This window comes from Phalaenopsis equestris, unplaced genomic scaffold, assembly GCF_001263595.1.
Source record: "Phalaenopsis equestris unplaced genomic scaffold, ASM126359v1 Scaffold000002, whole genome shotgun sequence".
NCBI classification, from domain to species: Eukaryota; Viridiplantae; Streptophyta; class Magnoliopsida; order Asparagales; family Orchidaceae; genus Phalaenopsis; species Phalaenopsis equestris.
Genome location: NW_018164444.1, coordinates 31,796,755 through 31,812,647, shown reverse-complemented (window position 1 = coordinate 31,812,647; position 15,893 = coordinate 31,796,755). Strand labels below are relative to the sequence as shown.

The window sequence follows — 15,893 nt, the reverse complement described above, 5'->3', positions numbered from 1 at the left end:
CTATAGTGGTCGACAATTACTCACTGAGCATTTTCTCCTAAACAACCTCTAGAATTTTACTTCTCATTCCCTTCTTTCCCCCTCCCTCAAGTGAAGGGAATGAGTCTATTTATAGTTTTTTTTTTTTTTGAGTTGTGCATTTTGGTCTATTGGTACATAACTTTTTTGGTCATCCACCACATAATCGTACGATCAATATTCATCCCCTCTTAATTATAGATAGATTTTTATGAATTTGGATGTCATAATGATCTCGTAATTTAGTGATTTTAGACTCGTTGGATTACTTTCAAGATACACTTAATTCAACTATGATATGTCAAATTGGAGTTCTTATGATCATTCAATTGACAATCCAAGTTCTTCAATTGTATTTCAACGACTTCAACATTGGACTCGAATTGAATCAATTTTAAAGTCATTGGGTTCGTCTTACAAATGTGCTCAGTTTCATTATAAATTTGATAGAATGAATACTTGAATGATCATGAATTTAAATTTGAAGGATTTTTTTAAAAAAAATGCTACGGGACTCGTGCTTGATTATATAGTTTTTTGAAATAAAAAATATCCAATAAATAAAGAAATAAAATTATATTTTTATGTGATAAATACGATTTCTTTCAAATTAAAATTAAATATAATAAATTAAAAGAGACTTAAGAGAGTTTTATACATATTTTTATTTCGTGCGAAGGAATGTACGGGAGCGAAACCCTACGAGAAAGCCCCACCCGCGTCTCTCGCTCGCTCGATTTCTTCGATCGATCGAATCAGATCTCGGAAGAAGTCCAAGAATAAGATGGAGACTAGCGGTGGCGGAGACGACGAGTTGTGGTGGTGGGCAGCGAGCTCCGGCCAGCTAGCGGCGGGAGTCGCCTTTTACCGGCGGGGGTGCGGCACGAGCGGAGCGGCGATGCCCTTCAAGGCTTTCGCCATCGCCACACTATTCGTCGGCGCAGGAGCAGCAGCCGTCGCCGGAACTCTTCACGCATCCGGCATCCATTCGGTAATCAGTCCTCCAACTTCTCAAATAATCTGACAACTCTTTTGCTAAGTTGTCCCTTTCAATTGTCATTTGCATCACACTCCACACTTTTGCTCCAAATAACTAATTAGATGAGTTTGAGGTTTACATTACATCATTTATTTGCAATTTCTCCAAAACACTTTCAACAAGAAGCCTTTATCCCACTAAATGAGGTCTGCTACATGAATCTTTTTTTCTCTATTTCTGTTATATTTTCATTTGATTCTGATAAATTAAGATCATTTTTTATTTTATTTTTCAAAACTTTTTTTAAGTCTATCTCTTCTTTCCTAAAATAAGTAGAATCTAAACAATCTACACTCCTAACCGGATCATGAGATAGTCGACGTTTATTGCGACCGTACCGTCAATGTTAGATGGAGCCCGATAACTTCCGATCCCGCCTTCCGTTTCGCCAATTGGCACCAGAACTCCCTGTTCCCGATCGCGCAAGTTTGTGACACTTCCACCCGCGCCCAATCGAGAAATGTCGCAAACCACTCCTGCCAACTCCCGCTCACGTTCGCGAATGACGCTCCTCTCAAAAAGGTTCACAGACTCTGCCTCGGTTTGCATGAGAAGTAACGATTTGAGTTCTTCGGTTTTCTCGGGATAGAGGAAAGTTTCCTCGGGACAGAAGAAAAGAAGTGCAAGCGGTAGTTCCTTGCGGCAGAAGGAAGAAGAAGATTCTTCTCCCTAGGCTTCTTCTTGGTGGCTTGTGGCGGAAGAGAAATTGGATTTATTTCTCTTGTAAGTTTATCGTATATCTAGGTGTAGAGTTTCTTCGGTGTATCTCGATGTAGAAAGAGAAAAATAGAGAGAAGAAATGACATGACAGGAACTCAAATAGAGAGAGATCAAAATCAGTCTGGTCAGCTAGCAACCTGTTGAAATTGTGGCAATGCTGATCACATAAAAAAAAATTTCAGGAATCTGAAGAAAATGAAGAATGATAGCACAAATGTGGTATCTGAAGAATTACACGATACACTATTGTTGGCAGTTCATAGTTCTGTTGAAGACTTAATATTGGATTCAGGAGCTTTGAATGTGGTAGGAAATCTATCAAAGACCACAGTGCAGACAGTGATGGAGAAGAAAGTAAGTCTGGGGCACCCATTCCTATTGTTCCACAGATAGATGTTGAAGAACCATAGAGCTATGAAGAAATATTGCAAGATGAAAGTTCGAGCAAGTAGGAGCTGACAGAACTTTCACCAGGGAAGAAGACATTGCACAACAAGTGGGTGTACCAGGTAAAGACTGAGCGTGATGTCAGTAAGAGATACAAGACTAGACTTGTTGAAAAAGTCTTTCAACATAGGCAGGATGTTGCCCATGCAGTGAGAGTTGTAAGAAGAGACAATAGTGACCCAGGAATAACTTGGAGATGCAAAGCTATGTGGAGTCTGCTGATATGTTGACTGAGGGTATTACTCTTGAGAAACTGAAGTTGTGCACAGCTTCATTTGGTCTTTTGGAGTGAAGACAGAGACTTTGAGTTGCAGAGGTGGAAGATTCAAGGTGGAGGAGATCAGTTCGAGGAAGGAGATGTTGTAGCATGTGTATCGGTTTCCAAATGTGAGATTTGTTAGCTGGAGCCCGATAACTTTCGATCCCGTTTTCCGTTTCGCAAATCGGCGTCAGAGCTCTCTGTTCCCGATCGCGAAAGATCGCACCACTTTCACCTGCGCTCGATCGCGAAATGTCACTAACCGCTCCCGCAAACTCCCGCTCACATTCGGGAATCAACGCTCCTCTCTTCATGTTTGCGGTAAAAAGGTTCACACGACTCTCTTTCAGTTTGAATGAGAAGTCATGGTTTGAGTTCTTCGGTTTCCTCGGGATAGAGGAAAGTTTCCTCAGGGCAGAGGAAGAGAAGTGTAAGTGATAGTTCCTTGCGACAGAAGGAAGAAGAAGAAAGAAAGAAAAAGAAGATTGTTCTCTCTAGGCTTCTTCTTGGTGGCTTGTGACAGAAGAGAAATTGAGTTTATTTCTCTGGTAAGTTTAACTTCTTCGGTGTATCTAGGTGTAGATTTTCTTCGGTGTATCTCGGCGTAGAGAGAGAATAAGAGAGATCAACGAAGTGAGAGATTCCTCTTGTAAGTCGAGGTGATCAACTGGTGTAAATTCCTCAAGTAGTAAAATCCTCTACAACTCTGTGAACGTTACTCTGTGAACGTAGGCAGTTTCTCGAATCATGTAAATCTATGTGTTCTTTACGTAAGCAGTTTCTCGAATCATGTAAATCTATGTGTTCTTTTCTGGTATGATTTTTTTTCTCGTTCTATTTTTCGCTTCTTCGATCATTCTCCTGTTTGATATATATATATACCACATCAACTGGTATATATCTAGATCTCGACGCAATAATCTAAAATAACTCTCTTTAATCTTGTCTGTCACTGGAGCTGCACCAACCCTTTCACAGATATATTCATTTCACATTTTGTCTCTAAGTCTCGAGCCACTTATCCTCTTATATTCTCTTTTAAATAGCCAACACTCTGCGCCATAGAGCATTACAGATCTCACCACCATTTTATAAAATTTATCTTTTAAGTCTTAGCAGTATTTTTCAATCACCCAACCAGTAGGCCCGATGCATTGCTCTACTTCAACCAACCAACTTGAATTCTACTAATGACAAACCCCATCTATATCACCTGCACTTTTAACAATCGACTCAGATATCTAAAACGCTCACATCTTCTAATCATTAATGAAAGAAATGAAACAAATATACTCTGAAACTGATGTGTACTGATTTCGTTCTAATTAATCAGGTTATGCTTTTGTGGAGCAGGTGGATGATATGAAGGAGATGGGAATGCGTATTCGGAGATGGATGCAGGTGCGCCCAAGAGAGACTAATTAATGGGGGGGGGGGGGGGGGATTTTGTATGAAATTATGCTGAGAAAAATAATCTATTGATCTCAATGTCTTTAGATTTAATAATAAATTAAAATTAGTATTAGATTTGAGGGCTTTAAAATTCGTCTTGATAATGAAAATTTTGATTGGGATATATGATCCAGTGTTATTCAAATCAATTGCCGGTTTTGGTTGAAATGAATTTTGTTTAAGATCAGCTATATAAGAATGGTAGCACATTTTATATTGTTGGAGCGAAACCTGGAAGAAAAGAGTCTTCAAAAATGTTTTTTTTTTCCTAATATTTTTTAGGCATGAAAGGTTTTTTAAAATAAAATAAAATAAATTAATTTCACTTTGTAATCAATAATGGCAATGTGGTTATCTTGATAATAAAATTTAATCATAAGTAATTTTTTATTGATTAATTTTAATTAGAGAAGATGTGATTCATATTTAAATAAAATTTGTATTGGACATTCTAGCTAAATATATGTCAGAATATTCTCACTCTTCTTTTATGTGCATTTATAATATGGTTAATTTATCAACATTACTATTTTATGTTGATGAAATTTAAATCAAAATATTCTTAATTGGTTTCAGTTATATTTAAGGCTCTTTCATGATGCTTAAATACTTGAATGTACTGCTACTTGCACGTACTCTTTCTATGTTTTATTGTTTAGTTCATATTAAGTAGTCACTTATTAGCATCATCAACGGCCTCTCTGGCACCGGATATAGGCCAGGATTTAACGCCGGGAGTGTGCGGCTAGATGGAAGAGCGAAGGAAAGCTGGGAGCAATAATATCCTTGGAGGCTTCGCCTATGAATGGTGAACCAAGAAGGGGAGAAGATGGGTTATGTCTGGAGTGCAGGACGGGAGTAGCCTGATGTGCAAGTAGGAGTTGGAGAGGCATAGTTTATGGTGGGGTGTGGAGCGACGGACAGGGAGGATAAAGTTTTGGGATTCAGAGAAGGGAGCTGGGATCGGAGACGGGCCTGGGAGGGGGTTTTGGTGTGCGGCTGAGCGGGAGAGGGAGCAGAAAGCTCAGCTGGGGGAAGGAGATTGCAGGTTCCCCCCTCTGTGCTTCAGCTGGATAGGAGAGAAGGGGAGAGAAACGGAGAAATTTGCTGTTGTGATGAAAACGAGAGAGGGAGAAAGGTGGTACCGTTTGGCGCGGCAGTTTCTGTGCGGCGCGATTTGAAACCACTTTCGTGTTGGTTTCGAAACAATGGCGCAGCAGCTTCGGGTCTGAATCGGGTGTAAATGCGAGCCGCGGGTAATACCCCATGGTTCGCGTCTCTTATTTTGTTTTTTCTCCTCCCTACCCTAGATTCTTTGTGTCTCTGCCGTTGCTCCTTCCCATATCTGCAACTCTTGCTTATCTACTAATTTCGAGCCATCTCTCTCGCGTCTCTGCTACTTCTCTCAAGGCATCTCTCTCGCTTCTCTATTGCATCTCTCGAGCCGCCTCTCTCGAATCTCTGTTGTTCTTCACTCTCTCTCTAGGGTATCCATTGCATCTCTCGAGCTGCCTCTCTCGCATCTCTGTTGTTCTTCACTCTCTCTCTAGGGTATCCTCTATCATTATTTTTTGCAATTTATGGTTGAATTGGAATGTCTAGCTTTCTCGGTATGGTTTTTGGCTTTGCTCTACATTTGAAATTGATATTACGCTATCAGGATGATGTGATTATGGATTTTGGTATCATATATCATTCTTTTTATTGTTTGTGCTCCTTGCTCTACTTGTTTTGTGGTTTTACGGTCTGTTGTGACTTGCTTTTTCTATTTCTGGCACCTGGAATGAATAAATCTTGAATTTGAGGACCCAGGAATGGCTGGAATTGGAATTTGTTGCATTTGGCATTTGATTTTTGGGGCATCTACATATTTTGAATGTTGGGAATATATTTTTGGTTTATGGTCTCTACTTTTTGTTTTGGTCGGTTTGGGTGGTTTGCCCTCTTTCTAGAATGTGCGGCTTCGATGCAAAACCAAAAATATTGAAATTTGGTGGCTTTGGGAAATTGATTGAGTAGAGGCATTGAATTGGGCTTCGGGTTATGAACAGTTGTTCAATGGTTTTAGTGGATCCTTCTGGGAGAAATGGTTCAGCATTTCACTTGTTGGAATGGACAGGTTGGAGGCATTTGAAGGCCATGGGAGGCATTGGAACTCTATGGAGGAGATGTGCAATGTTTAAAAAAATGCTCATGGAAGCTTTGTGTGGTGGTGTTTTGTTGTTGTGTTGATATGTTGGTGAGGTGGTGTTGAGGTGGTGGTGTGTGTACATGGGAGTGGTGCGTTGGTGGTGTGATTGATGCTGTTGGGGGGTGTGTGTTGGTGTTTTACCTAACACCTAAACACATATTAACATACATACCACTCAATTCTTTCACATCAAAATTGCTATCATCAATAATTTTTAATAGTGAAATATAACCTTTGGTGCATAGGTATTATGACACCAATATTTTATAATTGTAAGTATTAAATTTTGGGTGTCACATATGTAAATTTATAAAAAATGTGTGGTACTTATGTATATTACCCTTTACTTTCTTATCTACTAATAAAATGATCCCATATGGTCGAGAATGCAACGGATAGGATAGTCGTTAGTTAGTTATGCTTAGTGCTGTAAATTAGTCGTTAGGATTGTTCTCTATTTGTTTTTAAGGTGAATTAATTAATCAGATTTGTGCTTAATTAAATGGCTTTGAGCTAGTTTTAATTCTTTTATAAGAGTGGAGGGAATAAGAGAAGTTGGGGTAATGAATAGGGCTCACAAAACAGCTTATTGTTTGTGAATAATTCGTGTTCAGCTTGTTAAGAAGCTGGTGTTTGATTTATTCGCGAAGTTAATGAGCCAAAAAAAAACTTTTTTTTTGTGATTGATACATAGACGAGCCGAACACGAATAAGATTTACTCGCGCTCAGCTTATTTTGATTCGGAATAGTCAAATTATATATATATATATATATATAATTGATGAGTTTATTTTAAAAAATTAATTAACTAAAAGGCTATAAAGATTTATAATCAATTAAAATTATTAATTAAAAAATTGAATAAAAATATATCAACTTATATTTAAATGATGTTTAAATATAGATAATAAGATTTCCTCAATCCTTGATATTTTTATAGTTGCTTGATGAAGGTTGTCAGAACGACTATTTGTTCGCAAACAACACATGTTAGGCTCGCTAAGCAAACGAGTCAAACACGAGCGCATTTCTTTTGTTTGTAATATAAACAAGCCGAACATGAACAACTACATTTTGTCACGAGCCGAACATGAGCTGAATCTGGGCTTGCTCGTGCTAGGTTGTTTACACATATAGAAAGAGTTAAAACTTGAAGAAATTTTGGGTTATAATATTTGATCATATTAAATTTTATTATCATTTATTTAATTATGATTAATTAAAAAAATATATGTTAGACAAATGCCAAATTATACTAGTCAACGCAAACATAATGATAATAAAATTTATCTTGATTTAATTTAAGTCAAGTTATCTTGATTGAGTCGAATTTGTCTAATGTTAATTTGACCAATATTTTTTCATGAGAAAATAAAAGAGAAATATACTTATATTTTTATTTAAAAGTTTTCTAGTACTATTTTAGGTTATTTTAAAGCGTTATTTTAAAATAAATAATAGCGTTTGATTTTTTTTTTTCAAAAAAAAGGGCATTTACATACATATCATCAAATTTCTCTTTATTTACGCATCTAACATCTAAAATTTACATTTTACATTTATACCACTCAAATCTTTCATATCATATAGGAAAATATTATTTCAAATCGGGGACCATTACCCTTTCAATTAACTACCAGGCGGTTACAAAAAAAGTTTTGCTTAATTCTAATTCTGCCCCTCATCAAATTAGAATTTGCACTTATGGTATCCACACTATAATATCATGACAAATGTGCCCAAAGTCATGAACTTAATTCTAAATTAGACCACAATAATTTTGACTTATTTAATGATGACCCAACACATTTATTAATTACATTGTAGTCCCAAAATTAATCCAACAAGTACATCACTGAATATAATATTTCGTTACTCTGTAGTGTACGGCGTTTCACTATCCGAACAATTGGTATCAGAGCAAATTCACGTTCAGTTTTTTCTTGAGAAATTTTTTTTCTTTTCGATTTTTTGGCCCTTAGCCATTGTTGTTCACCAATTATGAAGTCATCAATTTGTGATTAATGATGACTTGTATATATTGTTTGGATTGTTGGTTTTTTGATCTGTTTGGTATATCAAATTCGTTGGATTTTTTTTTGTATAAATAAGGGTTAGAAATCATCTAGAAATTAGATTTCTAACAACTTTGGGGTTTGAAGGTTTCATTTTGATGTAAAAATGGCTTTGAAACTGTTGGGTTCGAACTGGTCGTTTGACCCGTCTGGAGGTTGAAGACAACCAGAAACGACATATTGTCTCTTACCTTGTGTAAGTAAACGACATGTAGTTTTCAGTATTTTAAAAACAAAAATAAAATAAAATAAAATAAAATTTTTAATTAAAGGTTCAATTAAATTCGAATTATTGGTACTTTATAAATTTGTCCATCATTTTTAATGAGCTTATTGAAATATGATGTTGCCAAAGTGACATCTCTTATGCAGATAGTTTGTAACGAATGTTGGATGTTGTGTGTGTGTGAGTTCATGCGTGTATTGATCGGCCCAAAGGAAAATTAATACTTAGCTGAACTGCATACACACTTGTGATGGTAAACATGTAACATTTATAAGGAATTATATGTGAGTAATAAATCGATCCAAAGATAGATTTATTATTTGATATGCATTATTGTTAATGTTTGATTATTACAACATGATTACCACTAGCAGTTAATATTATTGTCCAAAGACTTGATATTAATGTTGCATTAGGTGTCTTGAGATGAGATTTACCATTATTTGAATTTATTGACATTGTTGGTATTATTTTTTTTTTTAATTTTATGAACATGTTATTTATGTAATCATTTTGTTCATTTTTGAGTTGTTGCTACTGTATCTGCTAACCTCAATTCGGTTCCAATCCTGAAGGGTGACAGCTTCAAAGATTGGAAAAAGAACATTCACATTGTTCTTGGCTGCATGGCTTTAGATCTTGCGTTAAGAATGGAAAAACCCGCTCTTCTTACGGATGCTAGTTCCTTTGAGTATAAGAGGATCTATGAGAAGTGGGATCGTTCTAATCGCTTGAGTCTTATGATCATCAAGCGCGACATACCTGAAGCTTGTAGAGGTGCGGTGTCTAGTGAGATCACTGATGCTGCAAGTTTCGTTGCTGAAATAGAGAAACGCTTTGCAAAAAGCGATAAGGCTGAAACTGATATTCTTTTAAAGAAACTGATTTCAATGAGGTTCAGAGGCAAGGAAAGCAAGGAAAATATAAGAGAGTACATCATTGAGATGTCTAACATTGCTTCAAAGCTGAAGTTGCTAAAGCTCGAGTTGCCGGATGATTTACTCGTGCATTTAGTTCTTATTTCTCTTCCTCCACAGTTTGGCCAATTCTTGGTCAGCTATAATATGCAAAAGGAGAAATGGACTCTTAATGAGCTTATTTCACATTGTGTGTGCAAGAGGAAGAAAGGTTGAAGCATGGAAAGACTGATAGTGCTCATTTGGTAAACACCTCTAAAGAAAGGGGCACTAAAAGAAAGAATGAGGCTGCTAAGAATAAGGGTCTTTCTCAAAAGAAACAAAATAAAGTTCAATCTCAAAATCCTGAAAGTGGAGGTTGTTTCTTTTGCAATAAGGAAGGACATCAGAAGAAGGAATGTCCAAAATATCACACTTGGCGTGCGAAGAAAGGTACATTTCTAACTTTGGTTTGTTATGAGGTAAATTTGGCTTCAGTAGCAAGAAACATTTGGTGGTTAGACTCTGGTGCTACTACTAATATAAGTATTTCAATACAGGGTTGTCTGAGCTACCGAAAACCAAATGATGCTGAAAGATGCATTTATGTAGGAGATGGAAAATCGGTAGAAGTGGAAGCAATTGGGCATTTCAGATTGTATTAAGTACTGGTTACTATTTGGATTTAATAGATACTTTTGTTGTACCATCATTTAGACGGAATTTGGTTTCTGTTTCTTGTTTGGACAAATTGGGTTATTGTTGTTCATTTCAAAACAGTTGTTTCAGTTTATTATTGATTCCAATATTATTAGAACTGGTTCACTTATGGTTTATGACAATATTTATTTGTTTGATACTAATGCTTCTTATAATGAAACTCTGAATGTGGAATCACGTGGTACTAAGCGTAAAATTGAAAATGAAAATTCATGAGCATTATGGCACAAGCCTTTAGGTCACATCTCTAGAAATAGAGTTGAAAGGCTTGTATCAGATGGAATTTTAAGTTCCATTGTTTTTACGGACTTTAATGTTTGTATTGACTGCATTAACAGAAAACAGACCAAAACAAAGAAATTAGGCGCATATAGAGCTACAGGCATCTTAGAATTGATACATACAGATATTTGTGGGCCGTTTTCTATACCTTCTTGGAATGGTCAATAATACTTTGTATCATTCATAGATGATTATTCAAGATATGCATACATATTTCTTATTCATGAGAAGTCCCAAGTATTAGACGTGTTCAAATCTTATAAGGCTGAAGTTGAAAACCAACTAAGCAAAACAATAAAGCAAGTCAAATCTGATCGTGGTGGTGAATACTATGGCATATATGACGGTTCAGATGAACAACGTCCGAGACCATTTGTCAGATTCCTAGAGGAGTGTGGAATTGTCCCTCAGTACACAATGTTGGGGTCACCTAGCATGAATGGTGTAGCTGAAAGGTGAAATCACACTCTTAAAGACATGGTAAGAAGTATGATCGGTCATTCAACCTTACCAGAATCACTCTGGGGAGAAGCGCTTAAGACAACGTCCTACATTTTAAGTAGAGTACCAACTAAAGCAGCTGCAAAAACACCTTATGAGCTTTGGACAGGACGAAAACCTAGTTTAAAGCATTTTCATGTTTGGGGTTGCCCAGCTGAGGCAAGGCCTTACAAGCCACATGAGAAAAAGTTAGACCCTAAAACAGTGAGCAACTATTTTGTTTGTTATTCGGAGCGATCTAGGGGTTACAAGTTTTATGATCCCAAATTTAAGATAATATTTGAGACGAGAACTGCAATGTTCTTTGAGGATATTGAATTTGTGGGGAGAAATCAGGTTAGAGACTTTGTCTTTAAGGAGGAATCAGACCATACTACTCTTGTTGAAGAGGAATTGGTTCCTATTCCTATAATTGCTGTTGATAATGATCAGGATTTCACTCCTGTCATTGATCAAGTTGCGAATCCAGAACAAGACATTGTTAATCAACCCCTTGAGGAACAAATTCAACAACCTCAAGAACAAGCTCAAGAACAAGTGTTTTTGCGTCGATCCACTAGGGAAATATAAAATACTATTTCAGATGATTATATTGTATTTCTTCAGGAACATGAGGAAAATAATAGTATGATGGAATATGATCCTATCAACTTTCATCAAGTTATTCAAAGTTCCAATTTAGAAAAATGTATTGAAGCAATGAATGAGGAGTATAAGTCTATGCAAGACAATAAAGTTTGGGAACTTCTCATTGCCAGAAGGAAAGAAACCCATAGGTTGCAAATGGATTTTTAAAACCAAACGGGATTCAAAGGGTAATGTGGAGAGGTATAAAGCTCGCCTTGTAGCTAAAGGCTATACTCAAAAAGAAGGGATTGAAGACCTTCTCTCCAGTTTCAACAAAGGATTCTTTTAGAACAATCATGACACTTGTTGCTCATTATGATATGGAGCTTCATAAAATGGATGTTAAGACCGTATTTCTCAATGGAGACATTGATGAAACAATCTATATGGTGCAACCAGAAAACTTTGTGTCGGGAGATCCAAAGAATATGGTTTGCAAACTGACAAAATCTATTTATGGGCTCAAACAAGCTTCCCGTCAATGGTATCACAAATTTCATCAAGTGATTCTATCGTTTGGTTTTGAAATGAATGCAATTGATGATTGTGTGTATCATAAATTTAGTGGGAGAAAGCATATTTTTCTGATTTTGTATGTGGACGACATACTGCTTGCCACAAATGATATAGGCATGTTGCACGAAACCAAGAGATTTCTATCAATTAATTTCAAGATGAAAGATCTTGGTGATGCCTCATTTGTTTTAGGAATTCAGATTCACCGAGATCGTTCTCAGTGTATTCTTGGATTATCACAAAGAAGCTATATTGATAAAGTACTTAAAAGATTTGGCATGCAGAATTGTAGACCAATTGACACCCCTGTCGCTAAAGGAGACAAGTTCAGTCTCAATCAGTGCCCAAAAGGAAACCTTGAGATTCAAGAAATGCATAAGATTCCCTATGCTTCAGCTGTAGGGAGTCTAATGTATGCTCAAGTTTGTACACGGCTAGATATTGCGTACATTGTTGGAGTTTTAAGCAGATACTTAAGCAATCCAAGAATGGATCATTGGAAAGCAGCCAAAAGGGTTATGAGATACTTAAGGAGAACAAAAGATTACATGCTTACATATAGGAGATCAGACTATTTGGAGATCATTGGGTATTCTGGCTCCGATTTTGCTGGATGCCAAAACAGCAGAAGATCCACATCAGGCTATATTTTTCTGTTAGGTGGTGGAGCTATATCCTGGAGGAGTGCAAAACAAACACTCATAGCTTCATCCACCATGGCAGCAGAGTACGTAGCATGTTATGAGACATCCAACCATGATATATGGCTGAGAAATTTTGTCACTGAGCTGCGCATTATGGAAGGAATTGAAAGACCACTCAAGTTGTTTTGTGACAATAAATCAGTTGTATTGTATTTCAATAACAACAGGAGCTCAACCAAGTCAAAGCATATTGACATCAAATTTCTTGTTGTCAAGGAAAGAGTACAAAGTGGCCAGATTCACATAGAGCATTTAGGAACAAACTCCATGATTGCGAACCCCCTTATAAAGGGTATGATGCCCAGGGTCTTTCATGAGCATACTGCTCATATGGGTGTTATAGAGCTTATGAGGGAATTTAGATTCAGTGGGAGTTTGTTAACTTGTGTTTTATAGTTTTATGTTTCATTTTGTGCACAAAATATATTTGGATATTTTCTTATCAGAAATGATGTATTTTATTCAGTTCAGTGTACTCTGTACAGTTATGGTTCTATCTCACTTAAGTAAAGTAGGACCAGTTGAAAATTGACATGGACAGACCATCTTGCATGTAATTTTCATTCCACACATTCATGATTGATCTATGTCATTTGATTATATTGATATATGTGACCATTGATGGGTTTAGTTGTGACGGATACAACGAAGACTACTTTGATCCTGTATTGATATAATTAATGGTCTTTATAATGATGATGACAAAATTTTAGGCGCACAAAGGTTGACACATTTATCTTATACATATGTAGTCCAGTGGGAGATTTTTGAATTAATTTTGGGACTACAATGTAATTAATAAATGTATTGAGTCATCATTTAATAAGTCAAAATTATTGTGGTCTAATTTGAAATTAAGTTTATGACTTTTGGCACATTTATCTTGATATTATAGTGTGAATACCATAAGTATAAATTCTAATTTGATGAGGGGCGGAATTAGAATTAAACAAAACTTTTTTGTAACCGTCTGGTAGTTACTTCAAAGGGTAATGGTCCTCGATTTGCAGAGAGACACATCCTTTTTTTGCACCCCATTAACAAGAAACTAAAGAAACTATAGAAAATCTGCAGATTGGAAGATCATACCTTTTGCAATCAATTGATTTCGGTACGCTTCCGCTAATCTATGGTTTATTTCTCTTGAAATAGAATATGATTTTTTTTTAGTCCGAACACAAACTGCCTAAATGCCCTTAGGTTATTTACACTCATGCCATGTAAATAACTATATAAAGAGCAACTCTATAAAAATTACGTGTAATATATTAATAATTTACACTGTCAAAATAAAAATCAAAATTTTAAACAATGGACGCACACCAATTCTAATAAAATTATAGACTAAATTTGTATAAGAAAAATTTGTCAGAACAAGATGAATTTAAAAGTCTAATTATTCTAAGATTAGCCCCTATATAACAAATTTATGACATTACTAAATTTAATATAACAATTTTTTTTTTAACTCAGATATTCAAACACATTTTTTATTTTTTTAACCAAAAAAAAAAAAAAAAAAAAAACAAACCCCTCGTCCCGCAGCTTCCGCGCCCCATTGTCACGTCGGTAACCGTTTGAAGTGGGATAATGGACGCGAATAGGCCGGAGAGCTCCAAGCCACTCTTTTTAAAACATCACTGCTCTCTCACTCCTCCTATAGGGTTCAATAACTCAACTCAAGAAGAAGAAATTGCCATACAAATGCACGGCGGGGACTGCGGCGGCGGAGCTCTGCTCTGCAGCGGGAATGAAGTACTCCCGGCAACGGTGGCGGCGCCGTTGATAAGAAAAGGACCATGGTTAGTCGAGGAGGACGCCGTCCTCATGGACTACGTCGCTAAGTACGGCCCGCACGACTGGAGCTCCATTCGATCCAAAGGTCTTCTTTTCCGCAGCGGCAAATCCTGCCGCCTCCGCTATGTCAACAAGCTTAAGCCTGGCTTGAAATCGTAATTCATTTATCTCACTACAAAGCTCACATTTTTAATCCATTTATTTTAATCTTTTCTTCATTTGGTGGCTTATGTGAATGATCTGTTCTGATATTTCTGATTTTCTTTCTGCGGCATTACTTGCTGGTGAAGTGGATGCAAGTTTTCTGCGGAGGAGGAGCGAGTTGTGATCGATTTGCAGGCGAGGTTTGGGAACAAATGGGCCCGAATTTCGACTCATCTTCCTGGTAGAACGGACAATGATGTCAAGAATTTTTGGAGTATTCGGCAGAAGAGATTGGCTAAGCTCCTGCAAACTTCTTCTCCTGTTAGACCACTTATTAAGCAGAGGAAGGTATGGCGGCTGAATAAAAAAGAAAAATTTACGTACATACCGCATAATTCTTTGCATTTGAAAGGTTTTTTAATTTTGTTTGAGGAAAATGAGTTCTTTGGATTTGAAAGGTTTATAGAGTTTATAAACCCGGGTTGATTTCTTAGCAACAAAGAGCAATCCGCCAATCTGGTAAAAAAAATTGCTCTTTTTTACGAAATTGCATGGAAAGCTGTAATATTCAAGAATCTGTTCTTTGAATTTTAAATTTTCATTCGAGTAGACAAGTCGACTAGAAAATTAGCCGTTAGTTTCGAAGGTTCTAATGCTAGTTCATTACATGGAAATTGTCGAGCAAGTTGGTTTCAGTAATTAATGAGGCCTGTTTTGTTAGATAAAGTCTAGTTGATTATGAACTTCAATCATAAATAGTTTCATATATTTAAAGGTTCTCTTCGCTCTATAGATTAGTATTATTACTATAATTAGCATTATAGACTTGTTGTTAATTATTTTAGCACTTATACTTGGTTTATCCTGCAGGCAAATGGTAATTCAGATTATTATCCGTATAATGTTCCTCAATACCCAAACAGTGAGCACATGTATGAACCCTATTATGAAGGTCCAGATGCCATGAAAATGGTTGTGATGCCCAATAACCCTGAAGCAAATCTTCCCCAGATCGAGCCGGCCATTAACGCTCAAGAGCCGTGCTTGCAGAGCAGCAGCCCACCTCCTCCATCTCCATTCGATAACTTTCTCGACCTCCCTTTACTTTCAGATGGAGAAGATCTCATCATGCAGGAGTTAGGCGAAATGAGCTTCCCTGATCAGTTTGACTGTGTAGAGACCTCGTTGACTTTGTTTGACGAATTTGAAGTTGAAGATAGTGGCATCAGGAGAGAGCATTTGGGGACACCTGAAAGCTTCTTCGATGATTTTCCTGCT

The 15,893-nt window shown here is 36.6% G+C and overlaps 2 protein-coding genes across 3 annotated transcripts in view; both read left to right on the top strand.

Annotated features, from left to right (window-relative positions):
- Window positions 1–695: 695 nt before the first annotated feature.
- On the top strand, window positions 696–3,917 carry LOC110035044. Of its 2 annotated transcripts, none has more exons than XM_020739286.1 (2): window positions 696–1,009; window positions 3,837–3,917. In XM_020739286.1, exons 1-2 carry the CDS (start codon window positions 803–805, stop codon window positions 3,906–3,908), a joined length of 279 nt encoding a protein of 92 aa, XP_020594945.1. In that variant the 5' UTR covers window positions 696–802; the 3' UTR covers window positions 3,909–3,917. The 2 variants fall into 2 exon arrangements, with proteins under 2 accessions (XP_020594945.1, XP_020594953.1); XM_020739294.1 differs by having other exon boundaries at window positions 3,817–3,917.
- Window positions 3,918–14,264: 10,347 nt separating this feature from the next.
- The window catches only part of LOC110039480 (myb-related protein MYBAS2-like), a 1,927-nt gene continuing 298 nt past the window's right edge, over window positions 14,265–15,893 (top strand). Inside the window, exons 1-3 of the mRNA XM_020744562.1 lie at window positions 14,265–14,626; window positions 14,762–14,963; window positions 15,486–15,890. Of these exons, the coding sequence (XP_020600221.1) occupies window positions 14,265–14,626; window positions 14,762–14,963; window positions 15,486–15,890 (969 nt within the window). The remainder of the gene's footprint in view (window positions 14,627–14,761; window positions 14,964–15,485; window positions 15,891–15,893) is intronic.